The sequence below is a fragment of the Artibeus jamaicensis genome, unplaced genomic scaffold, assembly GCF_021234435.1.
Source record: "Artibeus jamaicensis isolate MK-2021 breed Jamaican fruit bat unplaced genomic scaffold, CSHL_Jam_final scaffold_660, whole genome shotgun sequence".
Classification (NCBI taxonomy): domain Eukaryota; kingdom Metazoa; phylum Chordata; class Mammalia; order Chiroptera; family Phyllostomidae; genus Artibeus; species Artibeus jamaicensis.
The window spans coordinates 7,029,977-7,052,664 of NW_026522052.1; the positions used below are offsets into that span (position 1 = coordinate 7,029,977).

Genomic DNA, 22,688 nt, shown 5'->3' on the forward strand with positions numbered 1-22,688 from the left:
AACAAGGTTGGGGGGACCTTAAGTTTTTCAGTAAAGGTGAAAAACTTCATATTCCAGTCTGTCCTTAGAAAAGATGGCTTGTGATCAGATGGGTCAGCGAATGAGGACATGCTGCAGGCGGGCCTGGGCCGCCCGGCCCGTGTGAGAGGGGAAGGGCCCAGTACAGTTTGGCAAGGATATGAGAGAGGTTCAGGTCAGAGGCCCTGGGCCCTGGGCCCTAAGGAATAGAGCAGAGCTTCTCCCCGCCCTCATCCTCCCTGCCTCTTTTCTGGGCTTTGACCTTGTTCCTAGCGGTTTACAAAACTGGAAAAGAAACACGGAGCTACTTTGGAGAATTCTGATTTAACATGCCTCTAAAAAGAAGTGGGGGGGGGGAACTACTATGAAACTCGGTTCATCAAAATGTAGACATTTATCCTTTTTTAAAGTCATATTTATTCTAACAAGTTCATTTACAAAACAAAGATGGAATGATTCGTGAGCTAGGCACTAGATCCATATTTGGGAAACCGTACTCATTCTACCATGTGCATCAGAGGAAGCTGAGCGCCTGCCAACACGCCGGTTCCCACCACTGTCCTGGGGCACGGAATCAGAATGCTGGGGGGAGCCTGGAACACTACATCTCTACTGCCACCCAGGTTAGCTGATGCCCACTGAAGTCCGAGAATCACTGCATTAGGGGACACCCAGCTATGAGAGCAGATGCGTCCCAAATGTCATCATAAACAAAGAGTACTGGCTTCTATTCTTAGCTACAAGTGGGAGGGGGAAGGAAGGTCTTTGCAAAGGCTAGCAGGTGGGGTTAAATCTAGCAACTGAGAAGCTTGTGGGTTTTCATTTTCTGTTATTTATAAGGAAATGGTGGAAAAGAATATCCTTCTGATCAGGAAATCCAGGTCAGGAAGAATGGCTTATCCTTCTGTTCACAGGACGCTACCCCCCCCACCCCGCCCCCGCCAGCTGGCACTATAAAAGGTCTTCCGATCTCTGGAGCCCACACCACCAAACGGTCCTCCCCGCCTGCCTCCCAGCCCTGCAGGAAGATTTGTCCCGCCACAAGAGGCGCATGGTTAGACTCACTCTCTTCTTCCTTACCATTTTCTTCCATTTCATCCTGCGATTCTGGTACCAAGTCTTTACCTGCAGTTGAGTGAGTCCCAGAGACTGGGCCAAGTCCAACCTAAAAGGCATAAGATGCAAAAGAAAGATGAGGCAGAAGAGAAAGGGCAGTAGAGATGGGGTCCTGTTCACTGGTTCCAGGCACTGCTATCGAAATTCAAACTTGCACCATTAAACCAACTCTTCCTCAAAGAGCTTTGCTTTCTTTCCAAAAGCCCAATGGATGAAACTCTGGGAAGCTAGAGATGAATGCCCATGGCCAAGGACTGTCTACGTTGGATCTGAAAATACTTTCTGAGCCTTCACTGCAAAGTCCTTTCTAACCTGACAGTCTTTACTCTGATTCTAAACAAACTGAAGATTCTGACTCAGAACCTATACTGGCGAGGAAAGGGAAAGCTGTATTTTCCTCACTCCAGAACCAGCTCAAGTCCCACCTCCTGTGCAGGAGCCTCCCGGACACCCCCAGCTCACACAGGCTGTTGCCTCTATCCCCACCTATGGGTCCGCCACCACCCAGGTGCCTCCCAATTCTCTGCTGGTCTCTAATTGCTTCACGTCAGTTATTTCTGCCTCCCTAACTCAACTGCAAAAACAGAGTACATCTGCTTCTTTTGTAACCACAAAAATGCCTGTCACATTCTAACCCCAGAACTAGGGCTCAAAAATGCTTTCTGATGGGTTGAGTCACAGTACTCTCTCTGAATTGTCATAATGCCAGATCCCCCCCCCCCAAAAAAAAAGTACATCTGCAGCTCCTCCTCTTCCCCAGTCTACTGCTAACAGTTCTGCATTTCTCTGCAGCCCTCTGAAAGGTCTCGAATGTCAAGGCCATTCCTGAGAAGGGAACAGTTGGGGTAAATGCCAACCACATAGCAAATTCTTCCCAAGTACTGCAGTGTCCTGGGCTCTGTGCTAAGCCCCTGACGATGTTTCGTCTTACGTATTCCTTTCACAGTTCTGTGAAATAGGTATAATTATTCCTATTTTACGTATGACAGATCTGAGGCTCAAAGACATTAGACTCTCTTGGAAACCATGGCCAAATCCTGTCAGCTGCTTGTTTTTGTAAATAAAGTTTTATTGGGACACATTGTTTTACTGGGACACATTTGTTCCAATAAAAGTTTCATTCGTTCACACATTGTCTATGGCTGCTTTCATGCTACAGCCTCTGTGTTGAGTAATTTTGACAAAAATTGTATTGCCCACAAAGCCTAAAATATTTACTCGTTTTTGAAATAGTTTATTTTTATTGTTTTTTCATTACCATTTATCCCCCTTAATACACTCTTCCCCCTCCCTCTCCCCCTCCCCCACAATTACCACATTGTTGTCTGTGTCCATGAGTTCTTTCTTTTTTTTGCTCCAAACCTTTATCCCCTTAATCTCCCCACCAGAGCTGTCAGTCTGCTCTCTATCTGTGAGTCTGTCTATATTTTCCTCGTCAGTCCAGTGTGTTCATTAGATTCCACATTTCAGTGAAACCATATGGTACTTGTCTTTCTCTGACTGGCTTATTTCACTTAGCATAATATTCTCCAGGCCCATCCATGCTGATGCAAAGGGTAAAATTTTCTTCTTTTTTTACAGACGAGTAGAATTCCATTGTGTAAATGTCCCATAATTGTTTTATCCACTCATCTACTGATGGGATACTTGGGCTGCTTCCAAACCTTGGCTATTATAAATTACGCTGGAATAAACATAGAGTGCTTATGTTCCTTCAAATTAGTGTTTCTCTCTGGCCCTGTACAGAAAAATAATGTGCTGATCCCTGGTAGCTGATCCTACAGGAAAAGGTGGAGCCTGGATTCAAATCTACTCACATCGGACTTGTACGCTTCCTCCTGGGTGGAACCTCGCCTCCACCCACCATTTTTTGGTACAAGTTAGATCTGTCAAAAAGAAGCTCTTGTTTCACAAAGAACACGCAAGGGTGCGTGTCACAAGGAGTGCAAACGAGCCGAGAGAAGCAGATGAAATGAAAAAGGGAACCTGGCTTTCAACCTCGGTCCTCAATAATGTAGCTGTTGATTGATGTTGCTAAGAATCCCAGGTCTATCTGGGAAACAGCCGGAAGGACCATCTCCAGAACCAACATCAGCTATCCCCATGTGGTTCTGGTCCTGGTCACTGAGGCAGTGTGGAGCCACTAAAACAGCCACTGGGGCTGAGCACCCTTGATACAGCTGAAGCAGCTCCACCATTTTTTAAGATCCTTGAGTTTCTGAGGATTGCGATTTGTGGATCGAGGTCTATTTTCTCACACAGGCCCCCACAGCCACCAGGCTGAGCCATGGGGACTCTCAGGTGAGTTCTCGGCTGCAACTTTCTCACCTGGGGGGCGAGGAACAACATCCTCCCATCAGGAAGAGTGGTGGGTGCAGGCGGTGAAGGTTCCAGGTGCTAACTCTCGGCACTCCCAGATGCTGCTGCTCCCCTGCTCTGACCAGAGCGCACCATTTAAATCTCTAGTAATATAAAAACAGTCTTCCTTCGAAGGCCTGCAGACCCTGTCTTAGATCTGCATTCACATGTATCTGGTTGTCCCAGTAAAAGGGCTACTGCAAGCTGACAGTTTTATTGAAGGTGATTAACAGGCTGAAGCTAATAAACTCCCAGTGCCAAGAGCACTCAGCTCTTCCCACGAAGGCAAGCCATTCACTAAGAACCAGAGCCCAGGGCTCAACCTCACAGACTTTGGTCTCTCAGGCCGCCCTAGACACAGGTGGGCTCTCACCGGGCCTCGGAGCCAGTTCACCAGAGGCCGACAGGTACATTCTTCAGCGGAAGGTTCAGTTCACAGCTCTGCCACTGCGTCAGCAAACGGCATTAGCTCACTTGGGAAAAATGCGTGCTTGACTCACTCTGGCTGCAGAAACACACTTCACTGTCATCAGCTTTCTCTCATTACCTGCCACCGTTACAAATTCTCACTGCCCTGCATATTCGCTTAAATGGAGTCACCTAGGAAACTGGAGAAACAAACAATGAGGAAGAGGGAGAAGGCTGTGGGAGGAGGGCGTGCTCCTGGCCCTGGTCACCGTCACGTACAGAGGTGAGGAACATATGAGAGGGCAGGTTAAGGCGGCAGCTTCAGCGCCAGCCAGATGGTGTCCTCCTCCCCGGGCAAGTGAATCAGCCCTGTGTAGGTCACCTGAGAGGTGCCTGGGCAGGTAGCAGGAAGCCCCAGGAGGCTTACTGGGAACTAACACTTCTGTTTTTAAAAAAATGCTTGACCTCTCGAAAGTAAGCCTAAAATTGTACCCGTGCACATCGGAGGCCTTTGAATATACCACCATGTGATTCATAAAATATGGTGCCCACTCCGCCTGGTCTCCCCGTACCTGAGGCTCTTCATTGTATGCTGAACCATCAAAATAGCCATTTAATACCTAGAGATAGCATCTCGTAATCCCCAATTCTGGTGTCCCTGCATGCCCAGCGGCACATCCCAGGAACCACAAAATGCCCAACCCTCCTTTCCCTTCCTCGCGGCAATGCCAGTTCTGTCCATTCCACCCCAAATTTGTTTTCCAGCCTATTCACTCCCCTCTCTATTCCCACTGTGACCACCTTCATTTGGACCTTCTGTGACTGTCCCTAGACTCTCTGGTATCCCTGCTCTATGTCGTCCCTCTCTAACCAATCATTTATGGTGCCACTCATGTAAGGATTCTTAAGTCCAGCCCTGTCGCTTTCAGCTCTTAATGGCTGCCTACGGGTGGCCTAAACAACAAAGTGCACGTCTTTCGGCAAAGGAGTTCTTCTGGCTTCTGCAGCCGCATCTCCCATCACACCCCCAGTGACACCTTTAGCTGGAGATGATCCGACCCCTTGCAATTCCCTCAACGTGCCCAGTGTCATGTTTCTGTGCCTTTGGTGTGACATCCCCTCTGTGGCTCTCCCTCCTGCAATCAAGCCTCTTCCTAAATGGTACCTGCTCTTAGAAGCCCTCCTGCACCCCGTGACACTCAGCAACATCCCTGGAGTCCTACTGCCCCCGGTGCCAGACTGGCACCAGCCCCCAGCCCCCTGGGTTGTAGTGCGGCAGTCACTCCCTTCCCCGAGACCTTCTCAGGAGTAGGACTCCTGTCTAGTAGTTTCTGGATCCGTAATCCCCTTCCACAGTGCCTGGTACAGAAGACCCTCAGCAAATAGCTGATGGCACTCCCTCATCTAATTGAATCAATCAACAAATTCTCTTTTAGTCAGTGATTTGTAAACCTCACTTGAATTTTTATCACACAGCTACTAAGTAGCTGAAGAGATGCATTTGCATGTCCTTCTCTTTATCCTGGAAAACACTCCCAATAAAAAATAGGATCACAGTGAGGTCCAGAGAGAGTCTGGGAACCTGATAAGACATGAATTCATGGACATGTTTCAGCTAAGATACTAAATTAAAGAAAGAGGGTGAGGTGTTAAAGCCTGTGAGTAACTTGGGAGTCCCGGCCACCCTCATCTGGATCTCAAAAGGGTTTAGAGAAGGGAATGTTGCCCAGGTCCTCCTTGGCCTCAGCCAAGTGGTTCTGGCTTGCCAGTCATCAAATTCACCCGGACATCTGACAGCTCTCCAACCCCATCAACCCAGCCTCTCCATCAGGAGCCAAGCGGCAGACTGGACCAGGAAGGAGCTGGAGAGTGAGGGGAAGACTCAGACCCCGGATCCCAGTTCCAGATTTAGTCACACTGCATCTGCTCCTAAGTGTGAGTGACTTTATAAACCAACCCTGCTCCCCAGCTGAGAGTCTGGGCAACCATCTACTAACCTCTACCTTGCTTGTTATACAGGGGTAGTTAAATGAAAATGTGGAGGGACGGTGAGCAATACCAATTCAGCAACGGGCAGGTTCCTCCGAGGCCCAGTGTGATGAATTCACAGGGGCTGGATGCTGTTGAACCAAGGCTGAGGTGAGGCGAGCCAAGGACTGGAATCCTGACAGTGTCCTACATCTCCCTAATGGGCCTTGTGCCTAGGCGTCCCACAGTGACAGCAAAAGGAGCCTCCCCTTCTCAAGGGTCTTAACTGCAGACAGCTCCCTCCCTATGTCCTCACCTGTCTGGGGTGGACAAGTACTTCTGCTTCTGGAACTTCTTCTCCAGGCCCATGAGCTGCAGCTCGGTGAAGATGGTCCGACTCCGGCGAGGTTTCTTCTGCCGGTGAGTGAGCTGCTCTGTCTCTGACTCACTGCTGCCTGGGGCCTCGCAGCCCGGGGCCTCTGCAGAGGCAGCCTCGGCAGTGGGGTGGCGGGACAGCGCCTGGGTGATTCCCGGGGTGGTGGAGACCAGGGGAGAGATGACTGTGGGCTGCCGAGTGATCACCGAGAGGACGGGATATGCCCGAAGGGAAGCAGGGCCTAGAAGACAAACAAGGAAGCAAGTCACCCAAGGAGTAGGGGTGGAAGGAGGCCGGGGGCCCTTGGAAATCCATGTGCTGAGACTGACTGGCAGGGCCTCCAGATCGTAAGGTGGTAGGGGAAGAGGAAGCAAGTCAAGACCTGTAACAGCTGGGTCTTGACTTACAGGCAGATTTGCACAGCCTAGTGTGTGAGAACAGTCAAGTCTCCCATCACCAAGAAGAGGTTCCTACAGTTCTAAGTGACTCTTCTCCCCACCCTCTCTCTCTTTTGAATCCCTAAATTGTGGTTTCAGAGATATGGGTCAATGGAACTGAGAAGATGAGAAGTGGTCAGAAAACACTAGAAACACACAGGTAGGAGAGCTAAAATAGATCTGTAACACATAAACTGCCTGAGACCCACCTGTGGTCTTTATAAAAATACATGGTTGTAACTATGAATGCCTCTCGAGAAGTCTATGTACCTTGGATCATAACATTTCTCACATACGGAAGGATGCTGAAAGGTTCTTTGATTCAAATCCCTCATCTCTGAGACAAGGAGACAGTCCCATGAAGGCTGAGGGACTTGCCCAAGACCACAGAGTTCGGAACAAGCAGACTCAGGAGTCAAACCAAGTTCTCCTGGCTTGAAGACCCATGCTCCTATCACCATCCTGAGTCACTTGGGCTGCTCGTGGGGGGCGCTGCAAACCGATTTTAACTCACAGGAGAACTCAGACACATCGTGACTAGCTGCCTACAGAGCTGTGTGAAGGAGAATTCTCAGGCTGGGCCAGAGCTTGGCCAAGGAAAGACAACCGAGGCTGATTAATGCCGTCTGCCATGAAGGGCGAGGACAGCAGGGTGGCAGACAGGCTAGTTAAGTGACATTCCTGCTTGAGGAATATCAAGGCAAGAGTACTTTTCTGTCCAAGAATATGTACGTCTCTAAAGTTCAACTTAACTCTTCCTTTTCATGATTCAACAGTATCGGGTTTCAAGTGTCCTGACCATTGCCTGTGTAAACCATGTTGTCTCCCTGGGTCTCAGTTTTCTCATTCATATCGTAGGTAAAAGTAGAGCAGGTCAAAGAATCCTTCAAACTCCAACTCGTTGATGCCACAAAAACGTCTCTCATCCCAAGCCCATCTTGCTACCTAATGACAATCAAGGGGACTCAGGGGCTGCCCTCTGGGACTCAGTCCAGCCCTGACCACTCACCAGGAGGACAAGGCAAGGACCTGAGCCAGAAACACTCACCCTGGCTCTGGGTCAAACCAATGAACAGCACAAATCACGAGGTGTACTCATGTTCTCTCTCTGCTCTGGGTTGGCGTTTCTCTTCTTATTCATTTTTATGCTTCTGTTTTGGACCCGGTCATAGCTATCAAAACAGAAGACTTCTCTTGTTCTTTGACTATACTTCTAGCACGACTCAGTCAAAACCACAACATTGTTAAATAATAAATCACCAAGGGCTATGACTTCCAGTAACTCTCCAGCCAATGCTAACACTTGAGGTTTTGTGTTGTAGGTTCTTTTTAAGAAAAAAAAAAAGCATCTGGAAATGATATTTTATAGCAAAAAAATGAGGACACCGGGACAGTGGTTTGGGATCTGCCATTTATGTTATGAAATGCTATGACTTGAAGGAAGATTCTGAAATTTTCTGACACAGGCAGATGTTTTCTTATCTCAAATGATCTCTTTACTCCTTTAGTTCTGCCATTTCTTTCAAAGAAACTGTCTTTCTTTTTTAATCCATGTGTAAGGATATGTTTATTGATTTTAGAGAGAGGAAGAAGGAGAGAGAGAGAAACATCGGTCAGTTGTCTCCCATACACGCTGCAACTGGGAATCGAACCCACAGCCTAGGTATGTACCCTGAGTGGGGATCGAACTCACAGCATTTTGGTGTATGGAACAATACTCTAACCAACTGAGCAACCTAATCAGGGCAAAACTGTCTTTCTTTACTAAGCAGGCTAACTAAATCTGGAAACCTGAGAGCTTACCAGTACGGGAAGGAGCTAGTTGCCTACTTTTAAGTAAGGCTTTTAATCACCTGAGTTTCAACTTTCTTTTTTATAGTAGGAAAGTTAAAAATTTTTTTGCCTATCATTGAAAAATATTTTGGAAGTGTGGTAATATTTAGTGTTGGCAAGGATATGAGGAAATAAGCACTCACATACTGTTGATGAGTGTGCAAAAACAGTATAATCTTTCAGAAGGACCAACTAAACAGTATCTATCAAATTATTGACCAGGTGATTCCAGAATTTGAGACTCATTCGCTATGGGCAAAAAGATTTATGTACAAATATATTCCCTGCAGCCTGTTGATAACAGTGAAAAGAGGAAAATCACCCATATATCTATCAACAGGAAAACGGTTAAATAAATCATGGTCCATCTATAGCATGTTCCACAATGTAACCATTAAGAAGAACTATCTATACTTATATGCGCTGACAGATAAACTACATGTAAACTAACATTCTGAAATATCTAAAATATATTATTGAGAGAAAATTTAAAAATAGAACAATTTGCATTACCATAAAAAATTGTGTCTGCCTTTACAAATGTGTTTTTAAAAGTCCAGGAAGTTGGTGGCCATACAATTTACAGTTATTACCTCTAGAGAAGCAGTAGGGGTGAAACAGGGTGAAAGGAATCTATGGGTCTTGACATAATCTTGTATTCAATCTTGCCATAAATGTTTATTGAGCATCTACTGTGGTCTATACTCTGTTCTAAAGGCCGGGGATACAGCAGTGATGACTACAAAGTCCCACCGTCATGGAACTTACATTTTAGTCAGGGAGGTAGAGGGTAAAGAAATAAATATACAGTGCCAGGGAGTGATAAACTCTATGGAGAAAAAATGAGGCAGACTGTGCCCTGGCTGGTGTGGCTCAGTGCCAGCCTGAGAACCAAAGGGTCACTTGGTTCGATTCCGAGTCAGGGCACATGCCTGAGTTGCTGGCCAGGTCCCCAGTAGGGGGCGCTCAAGAGACAACTGCACATTGATGTTTCTCTCCCTCTCTTTCTCCCTCCCTTGCTCTCTCTAAAAATAAATAAATAAAATATTTTTTTAAATGTAGCAGACTGTGAAGATGGGGCTGGTAATTCAGACAGAGGAATCAAGGAAAGGCCTCTGTGGAAAGGTGATATTTCAGCAGGTGACAAGTGACTCGGTGGAGAGGAGAGTCTCTAGGAAACACAGGGAAGGATATTCCAGGCACAGAAGCAACTCATGCAAAGCCCTGCAGTGAGCTTGGGTTCAAAGAAGAGCAAAAAGCAGAGTGAGCAAGGGGGGAAATCCCAGCAATCCCCTCTCCAAGGCATTAATCCAAGTCAAAAGGAAACACAACGACCTATATGCAGATGTTTACAGTGGTGTTATTAGTAATTAACAGACACCGGAAACACTCCAGATATCCTTCAGCGGGGGATGGATCAATAGCTGTGGTACACACGTGCAGTGGCCCACTATTCAGGAATAAAATGGGAACACGTCACCGATCCTTGCAACAGCACGGGATGAGCCTAAGGCACTGCGCAGCGTGAAAGGAGCCGGGCTCGAAAGGCGGTACAATTTCACGTACGTGACATTCCGGAAAAGGCAAAATTAAGGGTGGAGAAGAGATCAGTGGTTGCCAGAGGTTAAGGATAGGGGGAAATTTTGACTACAAAGGAATTGGGTCGGCAGGGGGTGGAGCGATGAGACTGTTTTGTACCTGGACTGTGTTAGTAGTTATATAGCTTTATGCCTCGGTCTGAACTTATAACCATACCTTAAAATAGTGAATTTTGACTGAATATAAATTAAAACAAAAGACAGCCAAATATTATAACTGCTACTTTGTTCTATTACCAAAGTAACAATTTTATTTTTAAAGAAATGTAGAACAATTCAGAAATGCATAAAGTAGACGTCTTCCCTCCCAGCTCTCAATCCAAAATGGAGAGATAAACTTCCTAATTGTTCCTATGTATAGAAACACATACATATGTTCCAAATATAGTAATATGTATGCTAATCTATTGGCACACATAGTACAAAGTGTTTATTTTGTAAAATGTAAATATCACTTAGTTTTTCCTAAATGCGTAGCGAACAATCCCAAAACCACATGAAGACTAGTCCGGCAATTTAAACTGCCAGCTTTAAATACTGTAAGTTCCCAAAGCAGTGAGGTTGGGAATTTCTGAGCATCAGAGTTCTGGGAGTCTGCTGGGGAATTTTGGTCACCAGAATTCTGAGAATCTCCTACCCTCCAGAAACACAAACTGGGAAAAGAATGACCCTTGTGTAGCACTGTCCCCTGGGGAGGTGGTCATCATAGAGAAGGCAACTGGGACACTGCTGCATGAAGGTGCGGGTGACAGGGGAGGAGAGGCGGGGGGAATGCAATAGCTGGGAAACCCCATGGGTCAGAGGGAGGGCACGGGGTTTAGAGGCAGCCATGGGTCTGCAGCCCTGGGGAGAGCAGAGGCTCCTTGCAGAGGATTTCTGGAATGCATTTTAAGGGGGTGCTGTGTAAAGTTCATGAACGTACTTCTTTAAGAAAAACTAAAGATCTTCATGTTCAAGGCTTTTGTAGTCAGAGTTCTGTTGTCTTTGAATATAATTCTGTGCATATACTGGGCCACAAGGGGCCCTAAAAATAGTCAGGTTATATTATGTATACATGTGTCTCTTTCTGAACCCTGTTCTATGGAGCTCGTACATGCGCCTACTATTATGGATTTTTTCCCATGGAGTTTTGTTATTGGGTAGAACAAGTTCCCCCTTTTTATTCTTTTGACAAAAATTTCTTGGCTATTGTCATTAATTTATTTTTCCTGTTAAATTTTAGAATCATCTCACTCGTCTCTGAAAAAAAATCCCACTTAATATGTTATTAGAATTACATTAACTTTATAGATTAATTCAGGGAGAGAAAAATTTTTTGATGATACTGTTATCTGGTAAGTGGAAAGCAATTGTTGCTATTTTAAAATCACTTTTGGATATTCATGCAATTTGGGCCCATGAAGATTCACCTTAAAGAAAACCTTTATTTAAAGAAACAAAAACAAGAAAATCTGATGAATGACAGTGATTTAAGGCAACACCCATCACTGAAGCCTACAGTTCTAGGACTCTTGATCCCATGTCGTGAGGCAAATTGCCACAAAACTTGCACTCTCCCACCAGCCGAGAGCACCTCTGAGGTTGGAGGTGCACTCACTGTGAGGCTTGTCAGCATTTGGGGGTGTCAGGACGACCACCGCTGGACGTGCGCGCAACCTCGCTGAGGCACTCTGTGACCTCGGAGTGTGGGATCCACGCCTCCAGGGCGGAAGGAACAAGTATGGCTGGGCTGGAGGAGGAGCCAGGGTGGGCCACTAGGGTCTGCGAGGCCCTGAGTCTCCCTAACGGCAAACCAATGGGGTGCGGACCAGTGAGAGAAAATACACTGTAGCCAGCTGCCTGCTGTCTTTTCTTGTTTTAGTGTATGGCCTGATTTCCAACAAAACAGCATTGGTTGGCCCAGAGCTTCAGCTTCACATAGCGCTTGCACACGCCCATTGCATATTCGAACAAAAGTGCCATGAGATAGTCCAGCCACGTATTTATACTTTAACTAAAAATCAAATTTAGGTTTTAAAAATGGGGAAAGATGTATAAATTAGTGCATGCATTAGGGGGTACTGCGGTTCCTGAGAAGGCAGATAATGTATAACACTATGCTTTAAGTATGTCTTTCTCTTTTCCTGAGAATTCTCACTTTGTGACAATGTTGACTGGAGACTGCGGCCTGCTGCCCTTGGATCATGTGTGTACACTTGAGAAACTCGAGCACATTATCTGCTACCAGGAGGGAGTCATGACTGAAATAAAGCAGAGATGTTGTTTAAGCAGACATATTTCTGGTTGACAAAAGCAGTGTAAACATGACCACAATGAATGCATTTTCTAACTGTTTTTCTTCCACCAATCCACCCAACCAGTGTTTTGCTGCAGAATGGCTGTCACATCATAACTGTGGGTATCCTATCCCCAGAAATAGTTCCCTGCTAAGTGTTTGGCTGCCTTGAGGATCCGTTTTGGATCAGAAAACCTGAGTGCATTAGCGCAAGGCTGATGCCAAAAGACAAACTCACCGGGGAGTTTGGGGAGACGTGGGATATGCGGTGGGCTGAACCATGCGTCTTCCGCACTAGCTCTGAAGCCGGCTCTGAGCTCACAGATGTAAACGTGCTTGTACCGCCCGCAGGCACATCTCACTGTAAGTCCTTCCCCGCAGAAGCCAGTCCGCTCCTCTGCAGCTGCACTTCAACTTCAGAGCGGAATCCCCAAGAGGACTTTTTGCTCCTACACATCTGCTGTGGGCTTCTCTTCATTCCTCCAACATACCAGGCCCCAAAATGGACTCTCCATAACCACATTTCCGGTCAACTGAGAGAAGCCAAAGGTCTGAGTGGGTAAGGATCTCCACACTGCCTGCCTGACTGGCTTATGTTCCAGGAATGTGTGATCAACATATAAGGGGAGACCCCCAAAATTGGAATTATCTTCTGGAGGGTGGGCCCCTTGTAGCACAGGCTTCTCCCACTAGGTGAGTATTCTAGGAACCCATCTGTGTCAGTGTATCAGTTGGTGTTGTTGAGAGAGGCTGCATTGGGCTTCCCTGAACTTGTTTTTTTTTAAGATTCTTTCAACGCATTTGCCGATTCCATGATGGGTGGTGTAGAGCGCATCCGCCCACACCACACTGAGTGGTGAGCAATTTTTGACCAAAAACAGCATGACTCTCATGTACTGCCTTCCCTATTCACCAGATCTCACCCTGAGTGACTTTTCTTGGTTTCCCTGGATGAGAAAGTGTCCTCAAAGGGAAACATATTTTCTCAAAGGGACATACAGCACATAGACATGGGTCCAGGTGTACTCAGCTAACCTGAAAGAGACATGGTGGAACAACTGGGTAGCTCTGGCTGTTTCCTGGGAAAAGTCATAAAACTGCCTACACCCAATTATTCCCATAGGCTCAGTTATTCATTACCAGTGGTTTGGCTGGTAATTGTGGGTAGTGGAAAGAATACCAGTGACTTGTGGGGTGACCTTAAGCAGGTTACCAAAACTTCCTTAGTTTCAATTCTCTCTTCTAAAACTAGGGCCAATAATAGTTCTCCCTCTTAGGTTACTGTGGGGATTAAATGCATTAACATACACCAAGTGCCCTTTGGGTATTTAATTGTTCTTGGTTCCCTTTCCTTCCCTCCTTTCACTTTTGTTGCCTGATACTCTCTGAGTGTGCCAAATTAAAGTGGATAAATTGTCTTATCAAGAAAGCACACTCCCCTGTGAACTACGCATGTGTACCTTCATCTCTGCATTCACATGCTGAGCAACATCCAGCAACAGCAGAATCTGCTGGGTTTGAACCAAATAGAGGCCTTCACGTGCCCTTAAAGCTATGTACCAAGACTAACAGTCACCAGAGAGCTAAAGGAACTTGCTGGAAGGGCCAACGTGGCCAGACAGCCCCCAGGACTATCAGGACTCCAGAAACAACTGCTGAGGTTTTGGAGACTTGTATAAAAATTCACAGAACAGTGTATGTCCTGAAGCACGGCCCTCCCCAAGATTAGGCATCGGCAAACAAGGATAAACTTGGTGGAACACAAGATGGACCCAAGTCAATTTTTAAAAACTGCCAGGAAGCCCTGGCATGGTGGCTCCATTGGTTGAAATACTGTCCCATACACCAAAAGGCTGCAGGTTCAATCCCTGGTCAGGACACATGCCTAGGTTGCGGGTTTAATCCTTGGTTGGGGCACATACGGGAGACAACCTATTGATGTTTCTATCTATCTATCATCTATCTATCTCTTCTCTCTCTAAAAACATTAAACATATCCTCGTGTGCAGATCATTTTTTAAATTTCAGGGAAAACAGATAAGGGGGCTATAATTAACTTGCTCTGCTTCATGCTGAAAGTAGACTAAAGAAAGGCTGCGCCGTGGGTGAGTGGTAACTAGAAATCAACGTCTAGTTATTGTCTGCCCACGTGGGTGATCTGCAAGCATGGGAAAGAAGGGGGCAGAGAGAGGAAAGGAAACATAAAGAGGCTCTGAGTGGGCATTAACCTTGCGATACACTTAAGTGTCTTAGCCCACCAAGGGTTAATGAAATAGATGCAGTGTTCACAGGTTATGGCTTTGTGTGACTAAAGAAAAGAGAAAAATGTTTTGAGAGGCCAACTCTAAGGCTTACAAAACATCTTAACCATTAACTACCTCATCAAAGGAGGTGGGGGGAACATTTTGATGAGTTAAGTATAAATAAATTGGAAACATATGGAATCAAGTTATTCTAAAATCCATGAGACTGCCATAACGCAGAGTCTGGAATAAGCATCTAATTAAATAAAAATCTTAAGAAGGTTCACAAAGGTTGAAAAATAAAGAGATGGAACAGAGAGATAACATTTGGGGGATCTGGAAAAATGGGGAAAAAAGTTTGGAAAATAAGCAGAGGCCATCAGAACAAGCTGGCAGGCTGACTGCATCATCGTGGTATCTTTTCAGAGTCTTGATCTTGCAAAGAGACAAGCTCAGTCGCATCACGTTCAACCTGCTTTGTCATCAAAACTGCAGACACCCATGAAAACGCCAGGCCACACTGGGAGCTAAGTGAAATCAAATAAGCTAGTCTGGCTTGATAGGTCCGTGGCCCTTCCCATCCTAAAGTGCCATGCCACCCCAATGTGGTCATTGCCCGCCCCGGAGCCATCGCCACTCACGTCTCTCCGAGCCAAGAACATGCTGGAAATGGCATTGTCTTCCTCCTCCTGCCCATTCTGCAGCTTGCGGACACCCACACCTGCTTTCTTCCATACCTCGTAATCACTCGTTGATGAAAAGCTTCCCAGAGCAGCTGTCGTTCGGTACAAAGACCAAATTGATTCATCACTCCTACCTTCCTGTGCCACAGCATTCGGTCTGTGTCCTTACTCACCTCTACTTAATTCGAATCTTGTAGCAAGAGTTAATTTGTTTACTACTGCTCAGTAGATTTCACACTTCTCTAGGACAAAAATTAAAAAGTACGTCTTCCTAGTGTGGAACTCCATGCCTTACTTGGACTGATTGGACCAGGAATTGGAAGAGTAGGGCTGAAAACATGGTTCAGACACCCTTGGGCTCTATGGCTTTGATCAAACTATACTTCCAAGCTTCATTTTATCTTCTAACAATGCTTCTCTACAAGGTCATTACAGGATAACAATGGACAATAATTATGAAGGAAATAGTTCTAAACAATGAAGAACTATACCAAAAAGGCATTCATTTTTTTCAAACACTCAAAAAGCACTAATTTTCCAAATTTTAGAGAGGCCTCTATTCACTAAGAAGTCACAACACTCGTGCTAACCTAATCCCTCCCTTCGCCTCACATCTCGTGCTTCCCAATTTCAAGTTAAGGCCCTGGTGTCCCAGGGACAGAGTCTGCAGGAAGCTGACAAGGAGGGCTCCCCTGGTTCAAAGTCAGCACCATCAGTGAACTCGGCCAGACGGCTACTGTGTGCTGTGCCTACTGCCAGAGACAGGAAGAGAAACAGTTCCTCATCTCTGCCTACAAGAGGATAATTCTCTAATAGGGGAAATGAGGTATGAAAATAACAGGTAAAAATAAAAAACAAAGAATCATGTGGCAAGTGTAGACTGACATGCAAACCAGAGGAATCCAGGAACAGGGCCGTGCTCCAGAAAAGTGGTTTTCGACTTTTTCATCTCATGGCACACATAAACTATTTAGTAAAATTCTGTAGCACACCCAAAAATATATTTTTTGCTGATCCGAAAAAAAATAGGCATAATTTTGATTCATTCACACCAGACTATTGTCAATTGTGTTGACTATTATCATTTTCTGAATTTGATTCAGGGGTGTCCGACCTTTTGGCATTTCTGTGGCACACTGGAAGAAGAGTTGTCTTAGATTATACATTAAATACATTGTGACACAGGATCACAAAAGTAATCTCATAATGTTTTAAGTAAATGTATGATTTTTTGTTGGGCTGATTTTGTGTTCACAGCCATCCTGGGTTGCAAGTGGCCCACGGGCTGCAGGTTGGACGCCCTGGAAGGGAAAAGAGGTCAGTGCCCCTGACTGCATGGTCAGGTATTGCATGTGTTAAAAATTCTTGTGGCATGCCAGTTGAAAATCACTGCTCTAGAGAGTACAGTTGTGAAAGAGGAGGAGCCGGGGTATAAAAGGAAAGAAAAGAATGGGTTCTAGGGCCACTACCAAGAACCAGACATCTCTGGAAAAGTACCAGAGTGAGGCAGGAGAGGAGGGACAGACATGTAGAAGGCGTAGGAAGATTCTAAGGGAGCTGAAATCTGAGCACCTCTGCCACTGAGCAATCTGAGAATGTTGGGGGAGAGGAGATAAGGCTTATAAAGGCACATTTAGTTTGAGGTGGCAATCAGCCTCCCAAGGAATGACACCTCCCAGTCAGGAAGAGTCACAGACCAATGCCCTGGCAGAAGGGCCCCGAGATGGAGTTGTAAATTTACACAGAACCAGAGATGAAGGGTTCAGAGTAGGATTCATCCCCAGAGAAGAAAGACTTGAGAACAACAGAGGATAGAGGGCTGGGCCTCGGGGTACATCGTCACCCATGGGCTGGAAAAGGAGACAGGACCTGCCAGCAAGACAGACATGGTAGAGAAAGCCAAAGAGCACAGGGTCCCTGGAAACAGCCAGAAAGAATTCCAAGAATGGTAAACCTTCAACAAGGTTAATCAGCGGCAACTCTTTGATAGAACCTTGGAAGCTCCCCACTCTGACATTTCCAGAACTGTCCTCAGGGGTTAGGGCTCTCCACCCAGCAGGCTGGAAAAATGTGCATCACATCAGGGCACTGGGCAGAGTTTCCAGAAAAAGAACCTCAGGAGATCTGATGGCTTTCTGCTAGTGGCCTGTGCGTCCACAGGCCAGCTCTTGATTACCCACCGGGAAATCACCTGCCAAACTCGGAATACCTTATGCCAAAATGTAATTTTCTAAATCCAATTTAATGTTCTTCTTTTCCCAGCTGAAATATACTCTCCATAGCTTGCCTTTCACTGCAAAGCATTAGAAATAAAATGGAATAAAAAGGAATAAAAATTCAATTCAATTTAACAAATTACGGGCTATCTAGTGCAGATACTGTACCAAGAACTGGGGACACATGGGACAGATGGGGTCCCTGCCTGACTTAGGGTCTGAGCAGGAAAGAAGATCATTCAGAACAAAGCAGCTTAGGGTGTTGGAAAGAGTGGGCAGTAAGAGGATGTGACCCAGCGTAGGTGGTCGGGATCCCCTGAAAGAGCATCACTTAAACTGGGACGACTTGGGGGGATGACTTTAGCTGAGACTCCAAACAGAAACAGACAATAAAAAGGAACAGGTAAATATGAAAATTTGCCAAATACTAAATGTAAAAAAAAATTTTAAGGGAATCACAGGAGTAGAGAAAACATATTTTTTAAAGGCATTTGTGCTTTACCGAAGACGACCTGGAGAACTTTGGATGTGGAGACCGGCCCCACTGAGCAGGGCCTGTGGCGAGAACACTCTGCTGGAACAGGAGGGCAAAGCCATTCCATGGGAGCACTTGCAGACAAGCCAGTGTCTGCTAAGGCCCCCAAAACACGGTCTATGATCCAACATTTTCCTTTGCTGTGATTGGCAAACACGGGCATTTTCACAGGATGTCAGTATCATATGGTCATATGATGTCTATGGTTAAACCTCCTCTTCCTGGTACCCCCTTATTTCCTGATAAAACTCCCTCCTTAAAGGTTATGCAGCTAGTGCAATCAGGGGGCACAGAACTATGTTGCCAAAAGGGCTCAAACTTTGGAAGAATATACCCCATCAGAGGAGAAAAGAGAAGCTCAGTATTTGGTGGAAGGATCCTGTTAAGTAGAATGAAAGGGTTCTTCTCCCTTATTCTCTTGCTCACACCATTCAGATCAAATGGCAGCAGTGTATCCCCAAAATGTATTGGGAAAACTATAGAGCAGACATCAATATTTATTCATGTTTGAGTCTGGCTCCTGTGGATAATAAAAGATAACAGTAATAAGGGATGATAGTAGAAATAACAGCAATAAGATTCTGCAACACACTGTGTGTAAATTATATGGATCGTGGTACCCAACTGGTCAACCATGACCGAAGACCATTGCTGACTACAGTATGAAGGCCTTCCCTTTCCCTGCACTGAACCAAATCCTGTCTTTAAGATCCACCCTACCCTGAATGCCATTAAGTGTGCTTGGCTTTGCCCTGCTGATGTGGCTCAGTTGGTTGGAGTGTCATCCTGTAAACCAAAAGGTCGAGGGTTTGAAACCTGGTCAGGGCACATACTGAGGCTGCAGGTTTGATCCCCAGTCTGGATATGTATGAGAAGGCAACCAATCCATGTTTCTGTCTCACATCAATGTTTCTCTCTCCCCCTCTGTCTAAAAGCAATGAAAGAATGTCGTCAAGCGAGGATAAAAAACAAGTTCACTTAGCTTTCAGTCCACAAGGAAGTCTCTGTCTAAATTTTCCTCATCTGTAAATGGTGAAGTTAGATGGTTTTTAAGGTCCCTTTTTGGTACCAAGATGCAATGATTTTACTTACACTATCACACAAGAGACTGTGTTTTTCCAACATCTCTCATCTCAGTTGTAAAGTCCTCCCCTTGTGCTTCTCATACTTTGCACAGGATCTCAACTGAACAGATATTAGCTGAATTGAAGGAGTGTGTAAGAATAAGAGTATTAATGCATCTATGCAGACTTCTCCAGCATGACTAAATCTTCTCAGTCCACAAGGAAGGAGACTGATAAACTATTTACTCATCTGATATCTCCACAGATGATCCAGACCATGACTACTAAAGGCAAAAAAAAAAAAACTACCTTTGAATAAATCTCACAATGCAAAATTAAGACTTTGAGGCTTTCTGATTGATAGTGAATAATACATTGAATAACAGAACACAGAGATCATTTTTTCTTGGGTGATCATTTTTCAATGGGTGAGGCAGAGGGTTATTAAATGAAGTCACACAGAAAGTCAAAGTCTGAACCGGGACCAGAGCTCAGACCTCCAGAGATGCGATTAATGGATTTATGGTATTTTTATTCTTAATTTTTGAGGAGTCTCTATACTATTTTCCATAATGGCTATACCCATGGGATCTATTTTTTAGGAAACTTGAGTGTATCAGAGAAGAACAGCTAATAATCTGATATATTACCAGCCAATCTGAAAGACTTGTGCTTGGAAATTTCTTGTAAATCAGGCTAATGCGTGTTTAGAAAGAGAGGAAAGGAGAAAATAAGGGTAAACTTTTGATTCTATTACAACTCAGCCTGCAACATTGACATTGATTTGTTCATTAAAAATACTACTACTACTACTAATAATAATTATAATACTAATAATAACAACAACAAAAATTCACCCTGTTGTAAGGGCCTCAGGAAGTGTTCACCTCTCCAAAAGAAAAAGAGGCTCAACAAGCCACTAAATCAATCTCATGTCTCTTAAATTCCACCCACAATCTCAAGGCAATGGATAGATAGAGGGGACAAAGGAAGGAGACCTTTGAGCACCCCCATGAGCTGGACTTTGCACACACACAAACACACCTCTCTTTCACTCCTCACAAGAAGTAACTGATGATTAAGGCATGTATCTGGGGTCTGAACAGAAATCTGATTCATGGCTTTGCTCTTTTATTTAGATCATCCTACTTTCAAAAATGTTAGAACACAATTACCAGGGACTTTCTTTTTTGATATTCCAGTAGTCCTGACAGTCAAGGTACATTCATGACTCATTAGAACCTTCTGATTCTTTCAGGGTGTGCTGGTGAGCTGTTACGCACTGGTATCAGCTCATATGGCAAAAGAAGAGTTAATCCTTATCTCAAAGCCCCCATAGTATTTATGACACAGCATCCAAGTCCCAAAAGAAAAAGGCAAGTTAAGGATATGTTTTTTCTTAATTCACATTAATGTTTTCCAATAGGAAGCAAAGTGTTTCAGTGTAGAAAATTTAAATCTATAGAAATATAAACACCCAAAAACGTATGTATATTCCCACACACAGAAAAACCAGTGAAGTTCACAGATTTCTGAAAGATAAGTGAGTGGCTCTGCTGGACCTAATGGAGTGACGGCACTATCATTTTAACCCAGGCAAGAAAAGAGATCCAACAGTTGTGTTTCCTAGGGAACGGCTTGGGTCAAAACAACATATGACGTTCAGAAATCCATCTCACACAGAAATAATGACCATGTTACAAGACCAAAGAATGGAGCCAAGCCACACAAATGGGCAAAAACTTAGATTTGTAGCCAAATGCCCAGGTGTTTTCTCATTTTCCATGAGCCATTTCTCCACTGGCCATGTGAGAAATAAGAGGCACTAATAGAACTTGCAGCCATTATTCCTAGAGATATAAACCCAAAGATATTATCACTTTGGGTTTCCCTTAATTAGTCAAATGTACTTCTCCAGCTGGTAACACATGAGCAAGTGCTGTAGAAAAATAACTACAAAAACAAATACTTCTCAGGAGATTCTGAGCTCAGAATTATAGGCTCAAAAATTGTCATTCTATCAACAGAAAAAACTTGGATCAATAAATAGCAGTGTAGGATGTCACCAAGATAACTTCAAAGCACATGTTTTTTAAATGAGTGTATATTTTAAAATTTTAGGATCTGTTGCCTCCTTAATGAGATGGATATCAGAACAGGTTTTGAAATTTAATTAGAAAATGGGAAACTATGAAAATGTCAATGTATTAATCAGCATATTTCACTGTACACATTCTGTTATAAACTGAAAAGGACTATGGAAATGTAGGTGTTATTACCGTTTTACAGGAGGCCCCTGGACCAGATCTGCCCTTTCCAAAACATCTCCCTTCTTGCCGTCAGCATCACAGAACCCAATCCCCACACCAAGTGTACCTACCAGCAGAGACTCAAAGCAAGTCTGCCATAGGCCCACTTCCCTCTGACAACTACAATGTGTATTTATCTCTGCTATTCAGACTCAGCACAAAAAAAAAAAAAGAGGATTCTTGACAAGAGGAGCTTTTACATCCCCAAACAGACAAACTTAAGCATGCTCTTTGCCCTGTAGACATAGCTCCTTCAGTCTGGCCAGGGCTCTCTTCTCGTGGTCCCACCCCACAATCTCTCCATCCCGCTGCCCAGTTGGGTCCTTCCTGCCTGGCCTCTCATCACAGGTGTGAGGGGGTGGGACAAGGCTGTTCCAGGAGTAGCACCCCCCCATCCTGGGGAGTGGAGGGAGCTGAGAAGGGGCTGGGGCACTGCAGTGTCCCTCTCTGATCTGGTTCTGTCCACAGTGTCACCCCACAACTCAGCAAAGGACTGGCAGAAGACAGGAGTGTTCTATGCCTTTTTAAATACAGATAAGACATTGGATAAATATACTCCTAGGGCACTCCAAAAGCCTCCAAAAGTAGCCTCAACAGCCAACAAATTATACCATACCAAAAGCTCAATGGAAACCATCCATTCAGAGAGGAGAAGAACCACAATGGCCTTTTACATTTTAGGCCTTTAATGAAGTTATTAGAGTCAGGTTCAGGTTCTTACATTTCTAAGGCAGTAACCATATACAAACTGGAGGTGACACCATTTTAACCTATTCACTTACTGATTAGGGCTTCTACCAGGTCAGAGTTCAAGGGGGAAATAATAACCCCCCTAAATATCAACTCCAAGTATAACTGATGCACTCTGCAACTTTTTATTATTGGTTTTTTTGCTTTACATGCCTTAATTTTTACTTTCTAATTATAGTAGACATACAATATTATATTAGTTTCAAGATTAGTTTCAGGTGTACAAACCAATGATTAGATATTATACAACTTACTAAGTGATCATTCTGATAAATCCAGCACCTACCTGACAGCACACACAGTTATTACAACATTATTGACTATATTCCTTATGCTGTACTTTACATCCCCATGACTGTTCTGTAATTACTACCCATTTGTACTTCTTCATCTCTTCCCCACTTTGACCCACCACCCCAACATCCCACCCACCTGGCAAACATCAAAATGTTCTCTGTGTCTATGAGCCGGTTTTTGTTCTGCCTGTTTGGATTTTTTTGT

At 44.7% G+C, this 22,688-nt stretch overlaps 1 protein-coding gene across 1 annotated transcript in view; it reads right to left on the reverse strand.

The window, feature by feature from the left end:
- Positions 1 to 22,688, reverse strand: part of BARX2 (BARX homeobox 2) — a 75,370-nt gene that overhangs the window by 14,144 nt on the left and 38,538 nt on the right. Inside the window, exons 2-3 of the mRNA XM_037134137.2 lie at positions 6,185 to 6,485; positions 1,099 to 1,183 (exon numbers count right to left, since the gene is read on the reverse strand). Of these exons, the coding sequence (XP_036990032.2) occupies positions 1,099 to 1,183; positions 6,185 to 6,485 (386 nt within the window). The remainder of the gene's footprint in view (positions 1 to 1,098; positions 1,184 to 6,184; positions 6,486 to 22,688) is intronic.